General features: G+C 43.5%; 2 protein-coding genes across 5 annotated transcripts in view; one reads left to right on the top strand and one right to left on the bottom strand.

Annotated features, from left to right (window-relative positions):
- Positions 1 to 728, top strand: part of DUSP22 (dual specificity phosphatase 22) — a 96713-nt gene extending 95985 nt beyond the window's left edge. For all 4 annotated transcript variants that reach the window (XM_033934900.1, XM_033934899.1, XM_033934896.1 and 1 more), the window contains one exon: positions 467 to 728. In XM_033934900.1, the coding sequence (XP_033790791.1) occupies positions 467 to 649 (183 nt within the window). In that variant the 3' untranslated portion in view covers positions 650 to 728. The remainder of the gene's footprint in view (positions 1 to 466) is intronic.
- NQO2 (N-ribosyldihydronicotinamide:quinone reductase 2) overlaps positions 1 to 17275 on the bottom strand; it is a 243462-nt gene that overhangs the window by 173625 nt on the left and 52562 nt on the right. The gene's annotated exons all lie outside the window — the stretch shown is intronic.

The following is a 17275-nucleotide window of genomic DNA, read 5'->3' as shown; positions in this document are numbered from 1 at the left end:
TCTAGTTGAATGAAGTCTAGCAAAGCTGCGAGATAACTTCTCTCAGTTGAGTTTGGAATATATGACATTGTCTTCATTCTAATATATCTTACCATAATAGTGCTGGTGTCTACATACAATAAATTTAAACATAAACACTACACGGAACGCACTTTAAATACACAAATAATTCAAAAAACAATCATTTTCACCCCCTCCTCCCCCTAATTAATAAAAGAAGAAGTACATATTTAATTTCAATAATATAGATAATTAAGTATAGCAAACGATAATACATTCCCCTTCCCCCACCCACCCACCCTGGATGTGTAAGGAAGTCAAATAAAAGGAAAGGTGCATGACAGTTGGTGCTGATTTTTATGCAACATATGTAGAATCTGGTCCACAGTGCTCAGAAAAAAATATTGTTATGTGTTGTTTTTCTTAAATTATTAATATACTGATTTATGTTGTAATTTTTTTTTAGTTCAGGAAGTGGCTAAAGGATACATATGGAGAAAGTCCTTTTAAAGATCAAGAGGAAGTCAAAGCCCTTCAAACTAAATACATGGAACAGCAAGCAGAGTCTCAGAGTACTGGGAGACAATGGAACAATCGCTTCACAACACTGTCATCATTACCTTGTGGGAACTATACCTCAGAGACATAAGTACTAGGCCCTAAATGAGTTGCTTTCTTCTGTCTTGTTAGCAAAAAAAAAAAAAATTGGGATGGAGGGTCGTGACTTGCAGTTGCAAGCTGCGGTCATGTTCCTTGATAAAAATGATGTGTGAAGCTTTGCCGTAAACGTGTAGTACATAACCTACTGCTGTTATAAGCTTACAATAGTCCACCTCTCAATGCCAATGAACACAATTAGAAACGTACCCATTATGGTTTGTGTGGCAGTAGAACACGCATTGCCATCTTTAGAGAGGATCACTCGGAGTATTGCACTTCACAGATTTGGCTTTCGCTGTAGTTTTTATACTTCACCTCAACTACCTCAAAACGATATGAGTGCCGATGTGATCACGGCTGACCCTTGCAGTCAGTTGGTCAATGTCCAATCAAGGTATCTTTGGCAGGAATTAAGAAAAATTCATAATTTACACATTCATGGCTTTCTGATAGGGTGAAGTCACTTGGATATTGTTTTAGCTAATGCATCGGAAGAGAAACCCCCTTTAATTCCATCCATTTTATCCGAGACCAGTGCATTTTAAGTTGTTACTTGTACTTCAGGTCTGTGAAAAACCCTGTGTGGCATGTCAGATATATTAAGACCAAGTGGCAAACACAACTTTTGAGTAATATAGGTGATGCAGAAAAAAAAATGTAATATTTATAGGAAAGGAAAATTCTTAAACATTAAGGGTTCCTTTTACAGAGGTGCGCTAGGGCCTTAATGCGCACAATAGCGTGCGTTAAATTCCCGAGCGCGCTAGCCACTACCGCCTCCTTTTTAGGAGGTGGTAGATTTTTAGCTATAGCATGCGGTAATTTTGTGCGTGTGCGCAAAACCCTAGTGCACCTTCGTAAAAGGAGTTTTAAAATGTTAATTTTGATTTTCTTTCTGTCTTAAACCTGTATTTTCTTGGGATCAGTTATTTATTCTTTAGTGGCAATCACAGTGTATCCTCACTTAGCTAGTCTTAGTTTAATAAACATGTATCACCAAATCGTCCTAATAAGGATGCGTAATAAGGATTTTGCAGTGTGCGTTCAGTATGTACATGACACAGGATATTGTACTCAGAACAAAAATAGAACCCTATAAAGAGTGGAGGTGTAAGTACACAAAAATCTAAAACCCTTCCTCACCCCAAGAAGGCAAAATGATTAAGGGAAAGAGATGAGGTCTGCTGATTGCTCAAACTAGCCAACTGTATATTAAATTTTGATTTTTAACGGGAGAACCCTCAGTCACACAGCAACCCCTGGTGAATCCAGGGACAAGCTGTCGCGGGTTTACACTCAAAAAGGTGTTAACTGCGAAACATCCCCGGGCTCTCTCCGTGTGAATAATTAATGTGCACAACAAAAAGTGCTATGTGTGAAAAACAATATATGAAAAAACATACATCAATTATAAATAAAGATAGAATTCATCTCTTTCCCCTAATCTGGGGGCCAAAAGGAAAATTAGTGTCCAAATCTAGCCGAGCCAAAAAAAACACAACTGGAAGAACTTAGCTTCTCCGTGGCCATTTCCTCCTTGCCTTACCAGCTTTATCAACAAATTTGAAATATCCAGCGCAGTCCAGTTCCTGAGGAAGGGGGTGTACACCCCCGAAACGGAGTCCCGTTGGACGAAGACACTGCCTGCTGACTGCACACACACGGAGAAGCTAAGTTCTTCCAGTTGTGTTTTTTTTGGCTCGGCTAGATTTGGACACTAATTTTCCTTTTGGTCCCCAGATTAGGGGAAAGAGATGAATTCTATCTTTATTTATAATTGATGTGTGTTTTTTCATATATTGTTTTTCACACATACCCTGTTTCCCCGATGATAAGGCAGGGCCATCAAATAAGACAGCCCCCCCTTTTTAGAAAAAAATGTAAAATAAGGCACCCCCCCGCAAATAAGCCACCCACCGATACCTGCGCTTACCCGAATCGGGTGGTACGGTGGGTGACTCCGTGTGGTCCCTCCGTCTACCGTATTTGCCTCCATGGCTGCGTGCCGCGCCTCGTCATGAAGTGAAGAGGAGGAAGTGACAGGACTGCAGCGCGCGCACGTGACTCCGCGCAAGGAAACACAGGCAGCTTCCCGCTTCCCTCATCCCTCCCTAACGGAGACTGCAGGAGTTTGTTCACGGCCAGAACATCCAAAAGTGAGACACGCAGACAGGTTTCTTTTGCTGTGAGCAATACCACTTACTGTATATAAAGCCTGTTTAAAATGCATACGGTATATAAACAATGGTTTCACGTTGTCAAGTCCCCTCTGATGCTGCACTACAGAATAATCTCTTTACTGTGTTTCCCTGATGGAGAACATTGGGGACATTAAATGGTACAATATATGGTATGATGGATAAAGCTGGCCATACACGGTACGATTTTTCGGCCGACCGATTCTTCAGCCGTCAAATAAGACAGCCCCCCCTTTTTAGAAAAAAATGTAAATAAGGCATCCCCCCGAAAATAAGCCCTAGAGCATATTTTGGCCTTCCAAAAAAAATAAGACAGTGTCTTACCATCGGGGAAACAGGGTAGCACTTTTTGTTGTGCACATTAATTATTCACACGGAGAGAGCCCGGGGATGTTTCGCAGTTAACACCTTTTTGAGTGTAAACCCGCGACAGCTTGTCCCTGGATTCTCCAGGGGTTGCTGTGTGACTGAGGGTTCTCCCGTTAAAAATCAAAATTTAATATACAGTTGGCTAGTTTGAGCAATCAGCAGACCTCATCTCTTTCCCTTAATCATTTTGCCTTCTTGGGGTGAGGGAGGGTTTTAGATTTTTGTTTTACAGGATATTGTACAGCATGATTGCATAAAATCTGAGTAAACTAGCTGACGATGGAGGGGCGTATTCTGAAAAACTTGATATTCTCGCTGCCGTTCAGTTTTGTGAGCAAGCGACTGTGCTTATTTGTTCACCCGGTTTGTGAATTGTCAAATTTATTTTAGGTTGCTGTGAATCCACTAAAGAAGCTTTATCCAGCACCATAGCAGCTACTACTCGTTGCTGCCACCCCACTTCTAGCTATACCTTCGGCGAAGGATGAGACAATATGCCTATTAAATCACTGGAGGGAGGAGAACAAACAGTAGTGCAGTATAGGAAGAGGTCTGGAAACACAGTTAATATAGCCTGCTTGCATTTCTTTTAAGGTCAAGCCTATTTTATGATGAAAAATCAACTACAGTGGTACCTCGGTTTACGAGTGCACCGGTTTGCGAGTGTTTTGCAAGACGAGCAAAACATTCGCAAAATCAGCACCTCGGAAACCGAGCTTGCCTCGATGTACGAGCGCCTCCCCCCGCGATCCGGCACCCCCCTCGCGATCTGGCACCCCACGCTCGCGTCCCCCCCCCCCCGCTTCGATCTGACATCCTCCCCGTACCCATCACCCACCCGAACACATCACTTACCCCCATCTGGCACCCGGCACCAATGCACAGGACATGCCGGTGCCGGTGTCCAAAGATGTGTCGTCCTTTTTTCTGGGCCTTGAGCATCTGCGCATGCTCAAGGCCTTAGGTCCTGCTCTCTCTGAGATTTTCGATCTCCGAGAATCTCGGAGAGAGCAGGAAGTAAAGCCTTGAGCATGCGCAGATGCTCAAGGCCCAGCAAAAAGGACGACAGATCTTTGGGCACCGGCATTTCCTGTGCGTTGGTGCCGGGTGCCAGATGGGGAGTAAGTGATGTGTTCAGGTGGGTGATGGGTAGGGGGAGGATGTCGGATTGCGGCAGGGAGGGGGGGTGATGCGAGCGGGGGGGATTCTGTATCGTGGGGGGGATGGTGGATCATGTGGGGGGGCCTTTGTGAGCGGGGGGGGAGCAATGCCGGTTCTCGGGGGGCGGGTAGAGCAGTGCCACTGGCCTCGGGGGTGGGGGGAACGAATCAAGCGAGTTTCCCTTACTTTCTATAGGGAAATTCGCTTTGATATATGAGTAATTTGGTTTACGAGCATGCTTCTGGAACAAATTATGCTTGTAAACCAAGGTTCCACTGTAGTTCAACTACTCTCATGAAATATGCTTGTGCTGTTTTCATACTAGTGTAACATAAACCACTGCAGCCAGTTAAGAAACTCAACAGAGTATAATTTGTCCTGATATAAATGTCTCGATGGGTGGCTGTAACGCGGGGATAGAGGGCCCACGTTGCCTCCCATGGGGATGAGCGCTCAGCTTGGGTAGGCAGGTATAGGGAGGAGAGGAGGCAGCTAAGCGGTGGGCAGGTTTTCCTGCCGCTGAGCGGCCTCCTGATAGGCGAATCGCGGGGCAACGGTCGGGCGGAGTTTATAAAGCCGGGACCTCGGAGGACCTGCCGTTTTCCTGGGTCCTCCGAGGTGGCTTTTCCCGGGTGATCAGTGCAGGGTGGATGGTGGGGCTGAGCAGGCCGAGATCTCCTTACTCGCCGGAGACTCCCTCGGGGAGGACGAGCAGGTGGGAGTCGGGCAGAGTGAGGAGATTGGGCGGCCAGCACGCTGTTCTGTAATGGCTGCTCTGTCGGCCTTGATGGTGACGGGGGCGGGCCTTGGAGAGGTAGGAGGCAGAGCTTATTCACTGTACTTTAAGGGGTTGGTAAGGGAGAATATATACACACACATACTAGTGCTAACATTGCTGGGTAAATTATTGCTTTGGTGAGCAGATGAGCCTTATGTTTTTTCATTATTGCATTTACTTACTGGAGTCAATAGTTCACTAGACTATTATCAGGAGTATAACAGAAACTTGCCAAAAAAGAAAGACACCAGGACAAATTGCAACTTAATTTAGCATACTGTATACATTGTCTCACCTGGACTTAAAGCATGACTGTCCAGAGCAGGGGGTACATACTAAATGAGAAGGAAAGGGATGAGGCAAAGAACAGCATGTAATCTTTTTCATACCCAAATTCAAATGTGCATCTTTTTTCCTACAGCTTTGTATCTTTGTATCATTCCAACAGCTTTGTATCTTTGCAGTCTAATTGAATGTTTCTTCTATTTATTAACTCAATTTAAAAATTATTTGTTTTGGTTTAAATAAGATCTTCACTTTTCTGTTGCTCTGGAAACATGTCCTTTACACTAATAATTTTCAATATAAATTATTAACAGTGTAGCTCTAATGTATATTTATCCAGTTACGGGTCTCCTGCCCTTTTTTTTTTTTTTTTTTTTTTCTTCTGGCTGATGATCATTTTTTGTAAATCTTTCGTATTAAATGCTTTTTCCAAAGGCATGTATTAAAACTAATGTTTAAAGTATGTAGAAATATTTTGTTTTATTTTACCTCTCCATGTGTATGTTTTTCATAGATGAAAAAAGCTGTTTGCATGCATAAAACTCACAGGGTTTTTAATGAGAAAATGTTTTGATAGAATAAGCTTCTATCAATCTGAGGCCATATAAGCCTTAAATCTTTGATAGATTGGTATGTTCTGGTGTCAGTTCTGTTCCATTATTACCATGAGCTTTTATCCTCGAGTTGTGCCCAGTATCATTCGAGTAAGTCAGTTACCATGCCAAACCAAACTTGAGGAGTGGTAGAGTTGTTCTGAACCTATTGATCCAAGTTTTCCAAGTTTTATTTAAAATTTGATGTACCACTTAAAAGATTGTCTGAGCGGTGTATAAGGTCATGAACAGATAAAATCAAGGGGGAGCATAATTAGAAAACAACAGACTTAATGAGACAAGGGTATGGGGGAGGGGAAATAAAATTTGTGATAGGAGAGAGTGACAATAAAGGTGAATACAGAAGGAGGTGGATATGCTCTTGCTTCTTTCTAAAGTCTGGAGATTACTTGTCATAAGCGTCCTTAAAAAGGAAGGTCTTTAGGTTAATTGTAAATTTGTCCATAGGTATTTCTTCTCGGAGATGTGAGGGTAAGGAATTCCACTATGTAGGTGCTGTAGCAGAGAAAATCTGATTCCCATTGCCCTCTTAGTACCCTTCTGGGTGAATTCATCTGTTAAAGAGCTTATTAGATTGAGTCTCACAAAATCAAATGTCTTAGAGCCAGGACCTTATTCCTTACTGCCATATTTATTAATTCCTGACCTGAATAATGCGGTGTAGAGTGTGTGTGAGATATGTCGAGGCTTCCTGATTATTACAAAGGTTACTTGAAGAGGTCATGAAGTATATTTAGGTGTCATCGTGGGCAATACGTTGAAGTTTTCTGTCTAGTGTGTGGCAGCAGCCCAAAAAAGCAAATAATGTTGGGAAATATTAGGAAAGGATACAGAATAACACAAAATGATACAAAAGCATTATATATTCTGCAACTCATCTTTCCTCCAAAGTATACATAATGAGATCTTTAAGTCTGTCCCTACACACTGTATGACAAAGATCACTCAGCATTTTAATAGTCATCCTTTGGACCAACTCCACCTTGTTTATAGCTCTTTGAAGGTGTGGTCTCTGGAATTGTACACAATATTCTAAATGAGGTCTCTACTAGAGTTTTATACAAGGGCATTATTTCCTTTTTCCTACTGGCCATTCCTCTCCCTATGCACCCAAGCATCCCTCTAGCTTTCGCCATCGCCTTCTCTACCTGTTTGGCCACTTTAAGATCTTTGCATACGATCATACTCGTCTCACTCCTCCTTTGTGCCCAAAAGTTTTTCAGTGCTAAACTATACCATTCCTTCAGGTTTTTGCAGCACAAATGCATGGCCGTACCTTTCTTAGCATTAAAATCATAGCTTTCAAAGGTCCATAAAGAACAGTCCCTTGTTTCTCACAATAGCCAATACAGGTCCAAGATCCCATATAAAACAGATATTCTGTAGCACATGGTAGACCGGTATGGTCCTTATGAATGGGTTATATGCCTCACTGCTACCAGCAGGTGGAGACTGAGCACAAACTTGTATATCAGGCTAGCTTCTCCCCTAGCAATCCAGTCAGTCTCAGTCTCCATAGCAGATGGTAAGACTAGATCGGCTCCCCTCTTAGTTACTGTTGGAACTTTGTTGGACTCCTGGGTTCCCCTTTTGTGATGGATAGAGCTTGGACGGGTCCTGTTTGGGGATCCGTCTGACCTCAGGGGTGTTAGACTCGGCGGGTCTCATGCTGGGTCCCTCCCCCCACCTTCCTCTACCTCCCTATATTTTTGTAGAGGTGCCTCAGCTGGCGGCCTGGCCTCAGCTTTGAGAGCCGTGGAGTCTGTTCTGTAAAAAAAAAAAATCCTGAGGTGTGCCGGTCTTAAAGGCTAATTTCCCTTTAAAACTGCCTTTTTACTGTATTTTCTCATCTAAACGGCACTTTTCTTTCAGCTAGGGCGGTTTTCAGCACAATGAGCACTTTTAAAGGGAAAAATGCTCATTGTGCTCCAAGTGCGTGGTATTCGCGGCTGGCCTGTGCAAGTGTTGTGCAGGCCGGAGTGGTGGGGTAGCCTTGTCAACAGCGGCGGCCAGGGCACCCCACCACATGTACCTCACGAGTCGGCTTCAGATCACAGGGAAACCTGGGCTTCCCCCGATGCACACACGGAGGGTTCACCAGCCGCCGACGGTCAGGGAGAAAAGGATTCCCTTGCCGCTGGAACGGCTGGGGATTCCCTTTTCATGTTGGTCGGTTTCTCAGCCTCTGCATCAAGGCTTTTCAGAAGTGGCAGGCCGCAGGAGCTCCGATTTTGGCAGTTTCAGGTCCAATTTCGGCGAGAACCTCCTCCTTCATCTCATTTACCTCAGGTGACCATCCCCCTGTTCTGGAAATACAGGGGCAAGATATGGCAGGGTCCCCTGCTGGAACAGGAAGTCCCTTGGGACCGCCGGGGGTCTTTCCCCCTGAATTTATGTTAGCACTTTGTAAAGCTTATGTGCTGGAGGTTCCGTGTCCACTCTGGGGGTCTTGGGGGGTGGGGGGGGAGGTTGCCCTCAACGTCTTCCCTGGTGCAGCCCCACACAGCAGCGGTTTTGACCCCCTCTACTCCTCTCTCATCCAAACACCCAAGGGTCTCTTGGGATGAGGATTTTTGCCCAGAGAAGCAAGATGTTATTGATGAGGACCTTGGGGAGATTTCCAGGATCCTCTTGGGGGGTCGGATTCTGCCAGCGATGGGTTCGAGCACCCCCCAGCTGGCGAAGATGCATCTGTGTGCACATTTTTCAGCGGGAAGAGCTTCATTAGTTAATTCTGAAGGTCTTAGTTTTGCACTTTGAAGACATCGTGTCAGAGCCCCCGCGTATGGTGGACCCCTTGCTTAAGGGGATCTACTCTGCTTCCCGCTCTTTTCCTATGCATCAGGATATTCGGGATATTATGCTCACACAGTGGCAGGTGCCAGAAGCTCCCTTTCATTTTGCGTGCTCCATGGCCCACCTGTATCCCATTCCTGAAGGGGATAGGGACACTCTGAAGTCGCCTGTAGTGGACGCGGTGGTCTCGGCCATCTCTAAAAGGCATACTGTATCTATTGAGGGCGGTGCGGCCTTAAAGGACCTAGTGGAGCGTAAGTTGGAGTCCCTCCTTAAACAGAGTTTTGATGTGACAGCTCTGGCAGTCCAAGCGGTGATGTGTGGCGGGCTGGTGGCTCGGGTGTGTTTTCGCTGCGCCGAGCATGTCCTGTACAGAGTCATAATGCCCCTGTACAGATCCATGGTGAGACCTCATCTTGAATATTGTATTCAATTCTGGAGACCACATTATCAAAAAGATGTGCGGAGAATCAAGTCGGTTCAACGAATGACCACCAGGATGGTCTCGGGACTCAAGAACCTCCCATATGAGGAAAGACTGAATAAACTGCAGCTATACTCGCTCGAGGAACGTAGAGAGAGGGGGGACATGATTGAAACATTTAAATATATCATGGGCCGCTTCGAGGTGGAAGATGATATCTTCTTTCTTAAAGGACCTTCGACCACAGGTCATCCGCTGAAAATCAAAGGCGGGCAATTTCATGGCGATGCCAGGAAGTATTTCTTCATCGAAAGGATGGTCGATCATTGGAATGAACTTCCACTGCAGGTGATTAACGCCAGCAGCATGCTCGATTTTAAAAAGAAATGGGATATGCATGTGGGATCTCTAGCGGGGTGAAGTCTGGGGGTGGGTCATTAGCGTGGGCAGACTCGATGGGCTATAGCCCTTTTCTGCCGTCATACTCTATGTTTCTATGTTTCTATTACTGTAAAACTGAGGATTGGGAATTGCTCAAGCACAAGGTGGCAAAGATTGAATTGGTGCTTCTTATCTTTTAGATGCCATGTATGACCTCTTGTGAGTTTCTGCTAAGTCGTTGGCGTTTGTAGTGGCAGCTCGCTGTACCTTGTGGCTTCACACTTGGTCAACAGATGTGGCGTCCAAAGCTAAGTTGACAAAGTTTCCTTTTAAAGGATCTTTCTTGTTTGGTGAGGACCTGGACAGGTTGGTTCAGACTCTCACTGATTCTAAAGTGCCTCGTTTGCCTGAGGATAGGCCTAGGCCGATGTCTTGAGGTAGTGCTGCTCGTGGGCATGGTTTCCGCTGTTTCCGCCCTGGTCGAGGGGCATCCTCTTTTCATTTGCCTGGGCTCTCTTGAGGCAGGTTCTTCCAGTGCATGCAGTCCTTTTGTGGGGCCCACCGGGGTGCGGGTAGCACCCCCGCCAGGTCCCCTGCAGCCCATCCTGCCTAATGACTCCTTGCTGGTGCCCAGCTGAGGGATTTTTATCCAAAGTGGGCAAACATCACATCCAATCAGTGGGTTCTGGAGGTGATTTGGGACGGCTATGCTCTGGGGTTCGCCTGTTCCTTGCTAGACCGGTTTCTCACTTCTCCCTCGCAGGTGGCGTAGAAGCAGCAGGCCTTTCGCCAGACCCTTCTAAGATTGTTAGATCTCCACGCAGTGGTTCCAGTTCCCCCGTAGGAGTGGGGCACAGGTTGGTACTCAATTTACTTTGTGGTGTCAAAGAAAGAAGAGACCTTTTGGCCCATCCTGGATTTGAAGGGGGTCAACAGGGCTCTTCACGTGCCTCCTTCTGCATGGAAACTCTGCGGTTGGTGATTCTGGCAGTTCAGCAGGGGGAGTTTCTGACTTCTGTAGATATGACTGAGGCCTACTTGCACATTCCTATTTGGGTCTCCCATCAGCGCTTCCTGCGCTTTGCGATCTTGGGGCAACTTTATCATTTTTGTGCACTTCCCTTTGTCTGACCACGGTTCCATGGATGTTCACCAAGGTGATGGTGGTTGTCGTGGCGGCATTGCGAAAAGAGGGCATTCTAGTTAATCCCTACCTGGATGACTGGTTGATTCGAGCGAAGTTGTTACAGGAGAGCACCCAGGTCACAGCTCGGGTGGTGGAGTTTCTGCAGTCGCTAGGATGGGTAGCCAAGAGCCGCTGTCTCCCTCTCAGTGCCTGGAATATCTGGATGCTCTGGTTCAACCATTGCCAATGGAGGGGCTGTTGTATGTGTTCCCTCCATGGTCATTAGTGGGCAGAGTTCTTCTCCGCATAATTCGGTATCCAAGCCTCGTGGTTCTGGTGGCTCTGGATTGGTCTCGACAACCGTGGTATGCGAATCTGGTGAGGCATCTGGTGGCGGAGCCTCTTTCTCTGCCTCTCTTGGATGACTTTCTGTCTCAGGGTCCCATTCCAATGTTCGATCCGGGTCCCTTCTGTCTTACGGCTTGGCTCTTGAAAGGGGTCGCCTAGGTAAGAAGGGGTATTCAGATAAAGTGATCTCAACTTTATTGGGGTCCTGGAGACTTTGCACCTCTCGGGCTTATGTGAGGGTTTGGCATCTATTTGAGGAGTGGTGCGATGAGCATGGAGTGGTCTGTTTTTGTGCTTCCCTGCCTAACATTTTAGAGTTCTTGCAGGATGGTCTGAATAGGGGACTGGCTTGGTCTTCTCTCCGGGTTCAGCTTGTGGCTTTGTCAGCCTTTCATGAGATATTGAAAGATATGCGCAAAGAGCACGGTCTCTCATTCCTATTCTGGTTTCAAGGTATCCTGCATGAGAGATATTTGCATACATTAGAGGCAATGCAAGCAAATATCTTATGCATATTCATTGTGGGTATTTTGAAAACCAGGTTGGCTTGGGGTTTCCTGAGGAATGGGTTGAGAAACCCTGGATTTTTACACTACTAGCCACTCCTGATGTGATTCGCTTCTTGCGGGCGGTCACGTTGCTCAAACCTCTCGTACAACCCTCTGTTCCATCTTGGGATCTGAATCTGGTTCTGTCAGTTCTTTTGAACCGTTGGGTGACTGCTTTTTGAAGGACCTTACTCTTAAAGCGGTCTTCATGGTGCCCATTACTTCAGCTAGACGTGTTTCTGAGCTGCATGCTTTTTCTTGTAGGGCTCCCTTCTTGGAGTTTTCTAGGGAGTGGGTTGTCTTGAGGCCTGTTCCTTCCTTTCTGCCAAAGGTAGTTTCTCCTTTTCATGTCATTCAGGCAGTGGTTCTCCCAGTGTTGGGTGGCCGGGAGGGCTCTTCTGAGTAGAGACAGCTGAGTAAGTTGAATTGTTCAGAGGACCCAGGAGATCAGGAAATCAGATCATCTCTTTGTCCTTCTAGCGGGTTCTTGTAAGGGGGATGGTGCTTCTAAGGCTACTATTGCGCGCTGGATCAAGGAGACTATTGCTTCCGCTTATCTTTTGAGGAAGAAGCCTGTTCCAGAATTTCTTAAGGCTCATTCCACTAGGAGTCAGGCAGCTTCTTGGGCTGAAACTTCTCTAGTGCCTCAGTTTGGTCTTCTCTGAATTCCTTTGTAAGACACTACCGTGTGGATGTTTAAGCGCGTTGGGACACAGTATTCGGTGAATGTGCTTCAGACGACCTTCAGGGGTCCCACCCTTAATGGGTACTGCTTTGGTTCATCCCATTCGTAAGGACTATACTGGTTTACCAAGCGCTACAGAAGGAGAAATTAGGTTCTTACCTGCTAATTTTCTTTCTGCTAGCTTGTAGACCAGTGTAGTCCCCCACCCTATCTGTCTTTGTGCAGTGATTGCGGGTTTTGATTTTGCTTGCGTGCAGATCTTGTTTTTTCCACGGATTCTATAATTTTTCTCAGGCCGGGGAGAAGAACAGCGGTTATGGCTCAGCTGGCTTAGCTGGTGAGCTGTGAGGATGTTTTCTATACCAGGATTTAGTTCTACACATGTTCCAACAGTAGTTTATCAGTGTTTGTTGTTTTGTACACGCCTGTTCGGAGTGTGTTATAATGTTTTCAGTTGAAGTCTTTCCTTGGTTCTGCTTGGCTATTTGGCAGACTGGATTGCTAGGAGGGAAGCTAGCCTGATATAAAAGTTTGTGCTCAGTCTCCACCTGCTGGTAGCAGTGAGGCATATAACCCATTCGTAAGGACTATACAAGTCTACAAGCTAACAGAAATAAAATTAGCAGATAAGAACCTAATTTCTTCTTATGCTGATCGTCCTAGAAATAAGCATTGATTTTCCCAAGTCCATCTTATTAATGGCTTATGGACTTTTTTTTTTTTTTTTTAGGAAATTGTCCAAACCATTTTTAAACCTCATTATTTGGTGGGGGGGTTTTACCACATTTTTTGGCAATGAATTCCAGAGTTTAATTACACGTGAGTGAAAAAAAATATTTTTTCTTTGTTTTAAATTTGCTACTTAGTAGCTTCATTGCATCCCCTCTAGTCCTTGTATTTTGGAAAGAGTAAACAAGTGATTCATGTTCGCTCATTCTACTCCACTCAGTATTTTATAGACCTCTATCACATCTCCCTTCAGACCTCTCATCTGCAAACCGAAGAGCCCTAGACTCTCCTTTATCCCATCTCCTTTATCATTTCTGTTATACTTTTCTGTACCTTTTCTAATTCCGCTATATCTTTTTAAAAGAAGTGTTGAACGTGATTCATAGTCGGTCCACCCTGGTGATAACATGCATGAGTGAAATAGATAAGATGTTATTAATGAAACTTTACTTTAAAAAGAGGTTAATGAAATTTTGTGGATATTTGGTTAAGATTTTTCCGGATGTCTCTAGAACAACTCAACTGAGAAGAAAAAAAATTTTGAAGTTGAAAGCTAGAGTTTTGGCTATAGAGGCATCTTTTTACCTGAAATTTCCTTGTAAATGTTTGGTTAAGTTGCAAGATATTGAGTGTTTTTTGGGACCCCATACAATTACAGCAATTTTTAGTAGCGAGAGAACAGAAATGATTTTGTTTCATCTGTAGAGAATAAGAGGAGAAATTAGAATCCCTATTAGTAAGGAATGATTCAAGGTTCGCTAGGATGAACTGAGAATCTTTGTCCTTAATCTTTTCCTTTAAACTTCTTTGTTTAGAAATTGTAACATGTTTCCCCATAATGTGGGCTTAAAAAGAATTTTGTATGAATGAATGATTATGAATTGTTTTGAGAGTTTTTTCCTTGAATTATTGGATATTGTAAATGTATTCAAAAGTATAAAAAAAAAAAAAAGAAGTGATGAGCAGAATTGCATTCAATATTCCTCACAGTGTGCAAGTTCTTATGCATAAATGTATACCTGCAACAAAGAAGGTATAAATGTGTCTATGCATTCTAAACTTGTGTATAAATATTAGGCTTACCATTCAAAATTGCATTTGCAAGTTATCAAAGTCAGTTATGCATGTAATTTGATACAATAATTAGCTGCTAAATGGCATCAACCAACTGGCTATAATTGGTGCTGATTTGCACTCATTAGCAGTTATCTCTGTAAGTGCCCTAAGTCAGTGTCCTATAAAAGTTTGCAGCTAGGAGGGGCATGGGCGAGTCAGAAGCATGCACAGCACTTATGCGCAAAGAGCACGGTCTCTCATTCCTATTCTGGTTTCAAGGTATCCTGCATGAGAGATATTTGCATACATTAGAGGCAATGCAAGCAAATATCTTATGCATATTCATTGTGGGTATTTTGAAAACCAGGTTGGCTTGGGGTTTCCTGAGGAATGGGTTGAGAAACCCTGGATTTTTACACTACTAGCCATTAAGCATGAGCATTTATACTAGCCATTCAGCTAGCTTAAGCACTCACACCTAACTATGGACTTACGTTAGTATTTATAACTGCAATTAGCACGCATCATCCCAGTGCCTAACTTTAGGTGTTTATAAAAAATTGCCCTCTATGTGCACATACAAATGTATTTTATATTTGTCTTTCTTTGTGTATATCATAATGCAAATAAGTGGCAATCAAAAGATGCAAATAGCATCCAATAAAATTAATAAGACCAATATAAGTAAAACCTATATACTTAGCAGATACTTTGGAATCCTGGCATTGCCTACTTGCAGGATTATCCCAGATAATTTTTAAATGGAAACTCCACTGGCAGTTTCCCTTTCAAAATCTGTTTTTACAGAATGCCATGGGCCTGTAACCTCCTGGCAGCATCTAAAAACTGTCCTCTTTAAGTACTCTATTATATTATCTTTATGAAATGTATTGGAACAATCAGCCATTTGTTTCTTTTGATCTGTTTTTCATTGTGTGTGTTATAAAACTAATTACTAGTAGGCAATGGATAATGTATGGACAACCTCTAAATTTACAAAAAAGAAAAAAAAATCATTTCGTAGCATTGCACAGCTGTTCTATTTTCCATATTTGCATCAGAACATATTGTCTGTACATGCCTGAACATCTGCAAGTTCAGATCGTCATTTCTTTTGCCCAAATATGCAAATTAAAAGTTCATAAAGAGAGAATCTTTCTGCAGTTGCAAAATTACAAATCCTTCATGTTTCTGGTGCAGTTATTCTGGATCTGTCTAAGAGTAATAATTTGTCTTAGCAGGTGCAAAGTCATATGCTTGGCTGTGTGAGTTTCATTATAATTCTATGAAAGTTAAAAATAATAGAAATTTGGTTTTATAGTATACAATACCTTGTGGTAAGAATAATTTGTTCATATACTGAAATGATGCATGATACCATAAAATATTATGAGTAGATTATTTCTGAAGTATAGAAAAAATGGCTATTTACCTTTTTTTTTTTTTTTTGGGGGGGGGAATCAGTTCATTGAGCACTACCACAAATGGCACAAAAAGCTTTCTAAATCAAACCTATTGTACTAAATCCCAGAGATGGGGCATAAAATTCAGAAAACTGTACAAAAAGGTAATAGGAAAAAAGAACATTATTGAAAAGAACCCTAAGAGGCTCATAATCAAAACTTAACATGTCTAAAAACCCGCCCAAGGCGGCACTTGGACGACCTAAAAGACAGGTTATCCAAGTGCCAATAATCAAACCGACTGGATGGATTGTCGAGGGACTTTTTATGCCTCTGAATGCCATTGTACGTCCAGAGCTGAAAGGGGCGTATCTGGAAGAGTGGTTAGGGTGGGATGTGAGCCGACCTAGACTTAGTTGTCCTGCAGGGATAATCAAATATTTTACTAGACATCCTGGACAAAACTCTAATGTTGTGAGTTAGTCAATGTAAAAATAGGTATCCAAAGTGACCAGATAACCACTGCAGAGGCAAAGTAAAGGCACACACACACTCTCCCCCACCCCAGTGTTCACTGACCTCCCCCCTCCACACCACACCCACAGAGATCAGAATAAAAAAGTAAATACCTGTCTCCAGAACATCAGCACTTGGTATAGGAAAGCCTAGAGGAGCTGTATCTTAAATAGCCTGGGAGTGGGCTACTGAACCATATAGAGGAGGACCCAGGCCCATAAGCCACTCTAACCACTACATTTATGGTGGAACATGTGCGCCCACCAAAACACTACTCTACTGCCATATAGGTGCTAACTGTAGCCATAAGAGCTATTGGGTTTGTAGACAGGTGGGTATAGTGGGTTTTCGGGGCTCATCATAATCTATAAGGGAGTTCTGGTGAGATGTTTATCTGGTACCCCTTTTGTGAAATTCATATAGGTGCCCTGTAAGGTGCCGCACTTCTCTGTTGCCATGTCTGGGTGGCCAGTCCATTACAAGATTGGCTGCTCCCATGTCCAAATGGTCTTGTTCTGGGCGTTTGGGACTTGGATGAAATTTTGGTTGAAAATGAGGTATAAAGATACATGTCTTGGTGGTCTGGATGAACAGTAGCCTGGATGACCAGATAGATAAGTTTTGGGGAAAAAAATTCTAGATGTATTTTTCAAAAATGGGCATTTTCCCACTGCCAACTTTGGACGTCTAGTGCCATACGCCCAAATCAGACTTAGACGTATGTTTTGATTATGCCTCTCTAATTCAGCATAACGCTAGCCAAGATGTATGGCAATACACCATCAGTAAGGTCTTTCTGGCTTGTAATACTGTTGTCTACAATTGTTTTGACTTGTGACCCAAAATAAACATATCCAATCTTATATGTTACTATTCTATATGCCCTGTAGTTTATTTATCCAATAGTATTTACTTATCCCTTAAAAATGTCTTACCATTTTGTAAGGTTGGGATTATAATTTATTTGCTTCCTTATCCCACCAGCCCAGTCCAGACACTTGGGTTTGTTCTGTCTTGCTAGTGGGTGGAGACTGAGAACTATTGAGTTGTACAATCTGTTGGTCAATCAGTAATTAGATTGCATTTTGAGCCTAGACAATGAATATTCTTCATGTCAGTATTTAAGAATCATTGGCAGGGAGTCTGAAGCTTTTGCCTTCCTTCATGTAAAGTGTTTTGAGACTTTGTTTTATGTTTA

This window comes from Geotrypetes seraphini, chromosome 2, assembly GCF_902459505.1.
Source record: "Geotrypetes seraphini chromosome 2, aGeoSer1.1, whole genome shotgun sequence".
Taxonomy (NCBI): Eukaryota; Metazoa; Chordata; class Amphibia; order Gymnophiona; family Dermophiidae; genus Geotrypetes; species Geotrypetes seraphini.
Note: the sequence above shows the minus strand (reverse complement) of the source record. Positions and strands in the feature narration are given on the sequence as shown.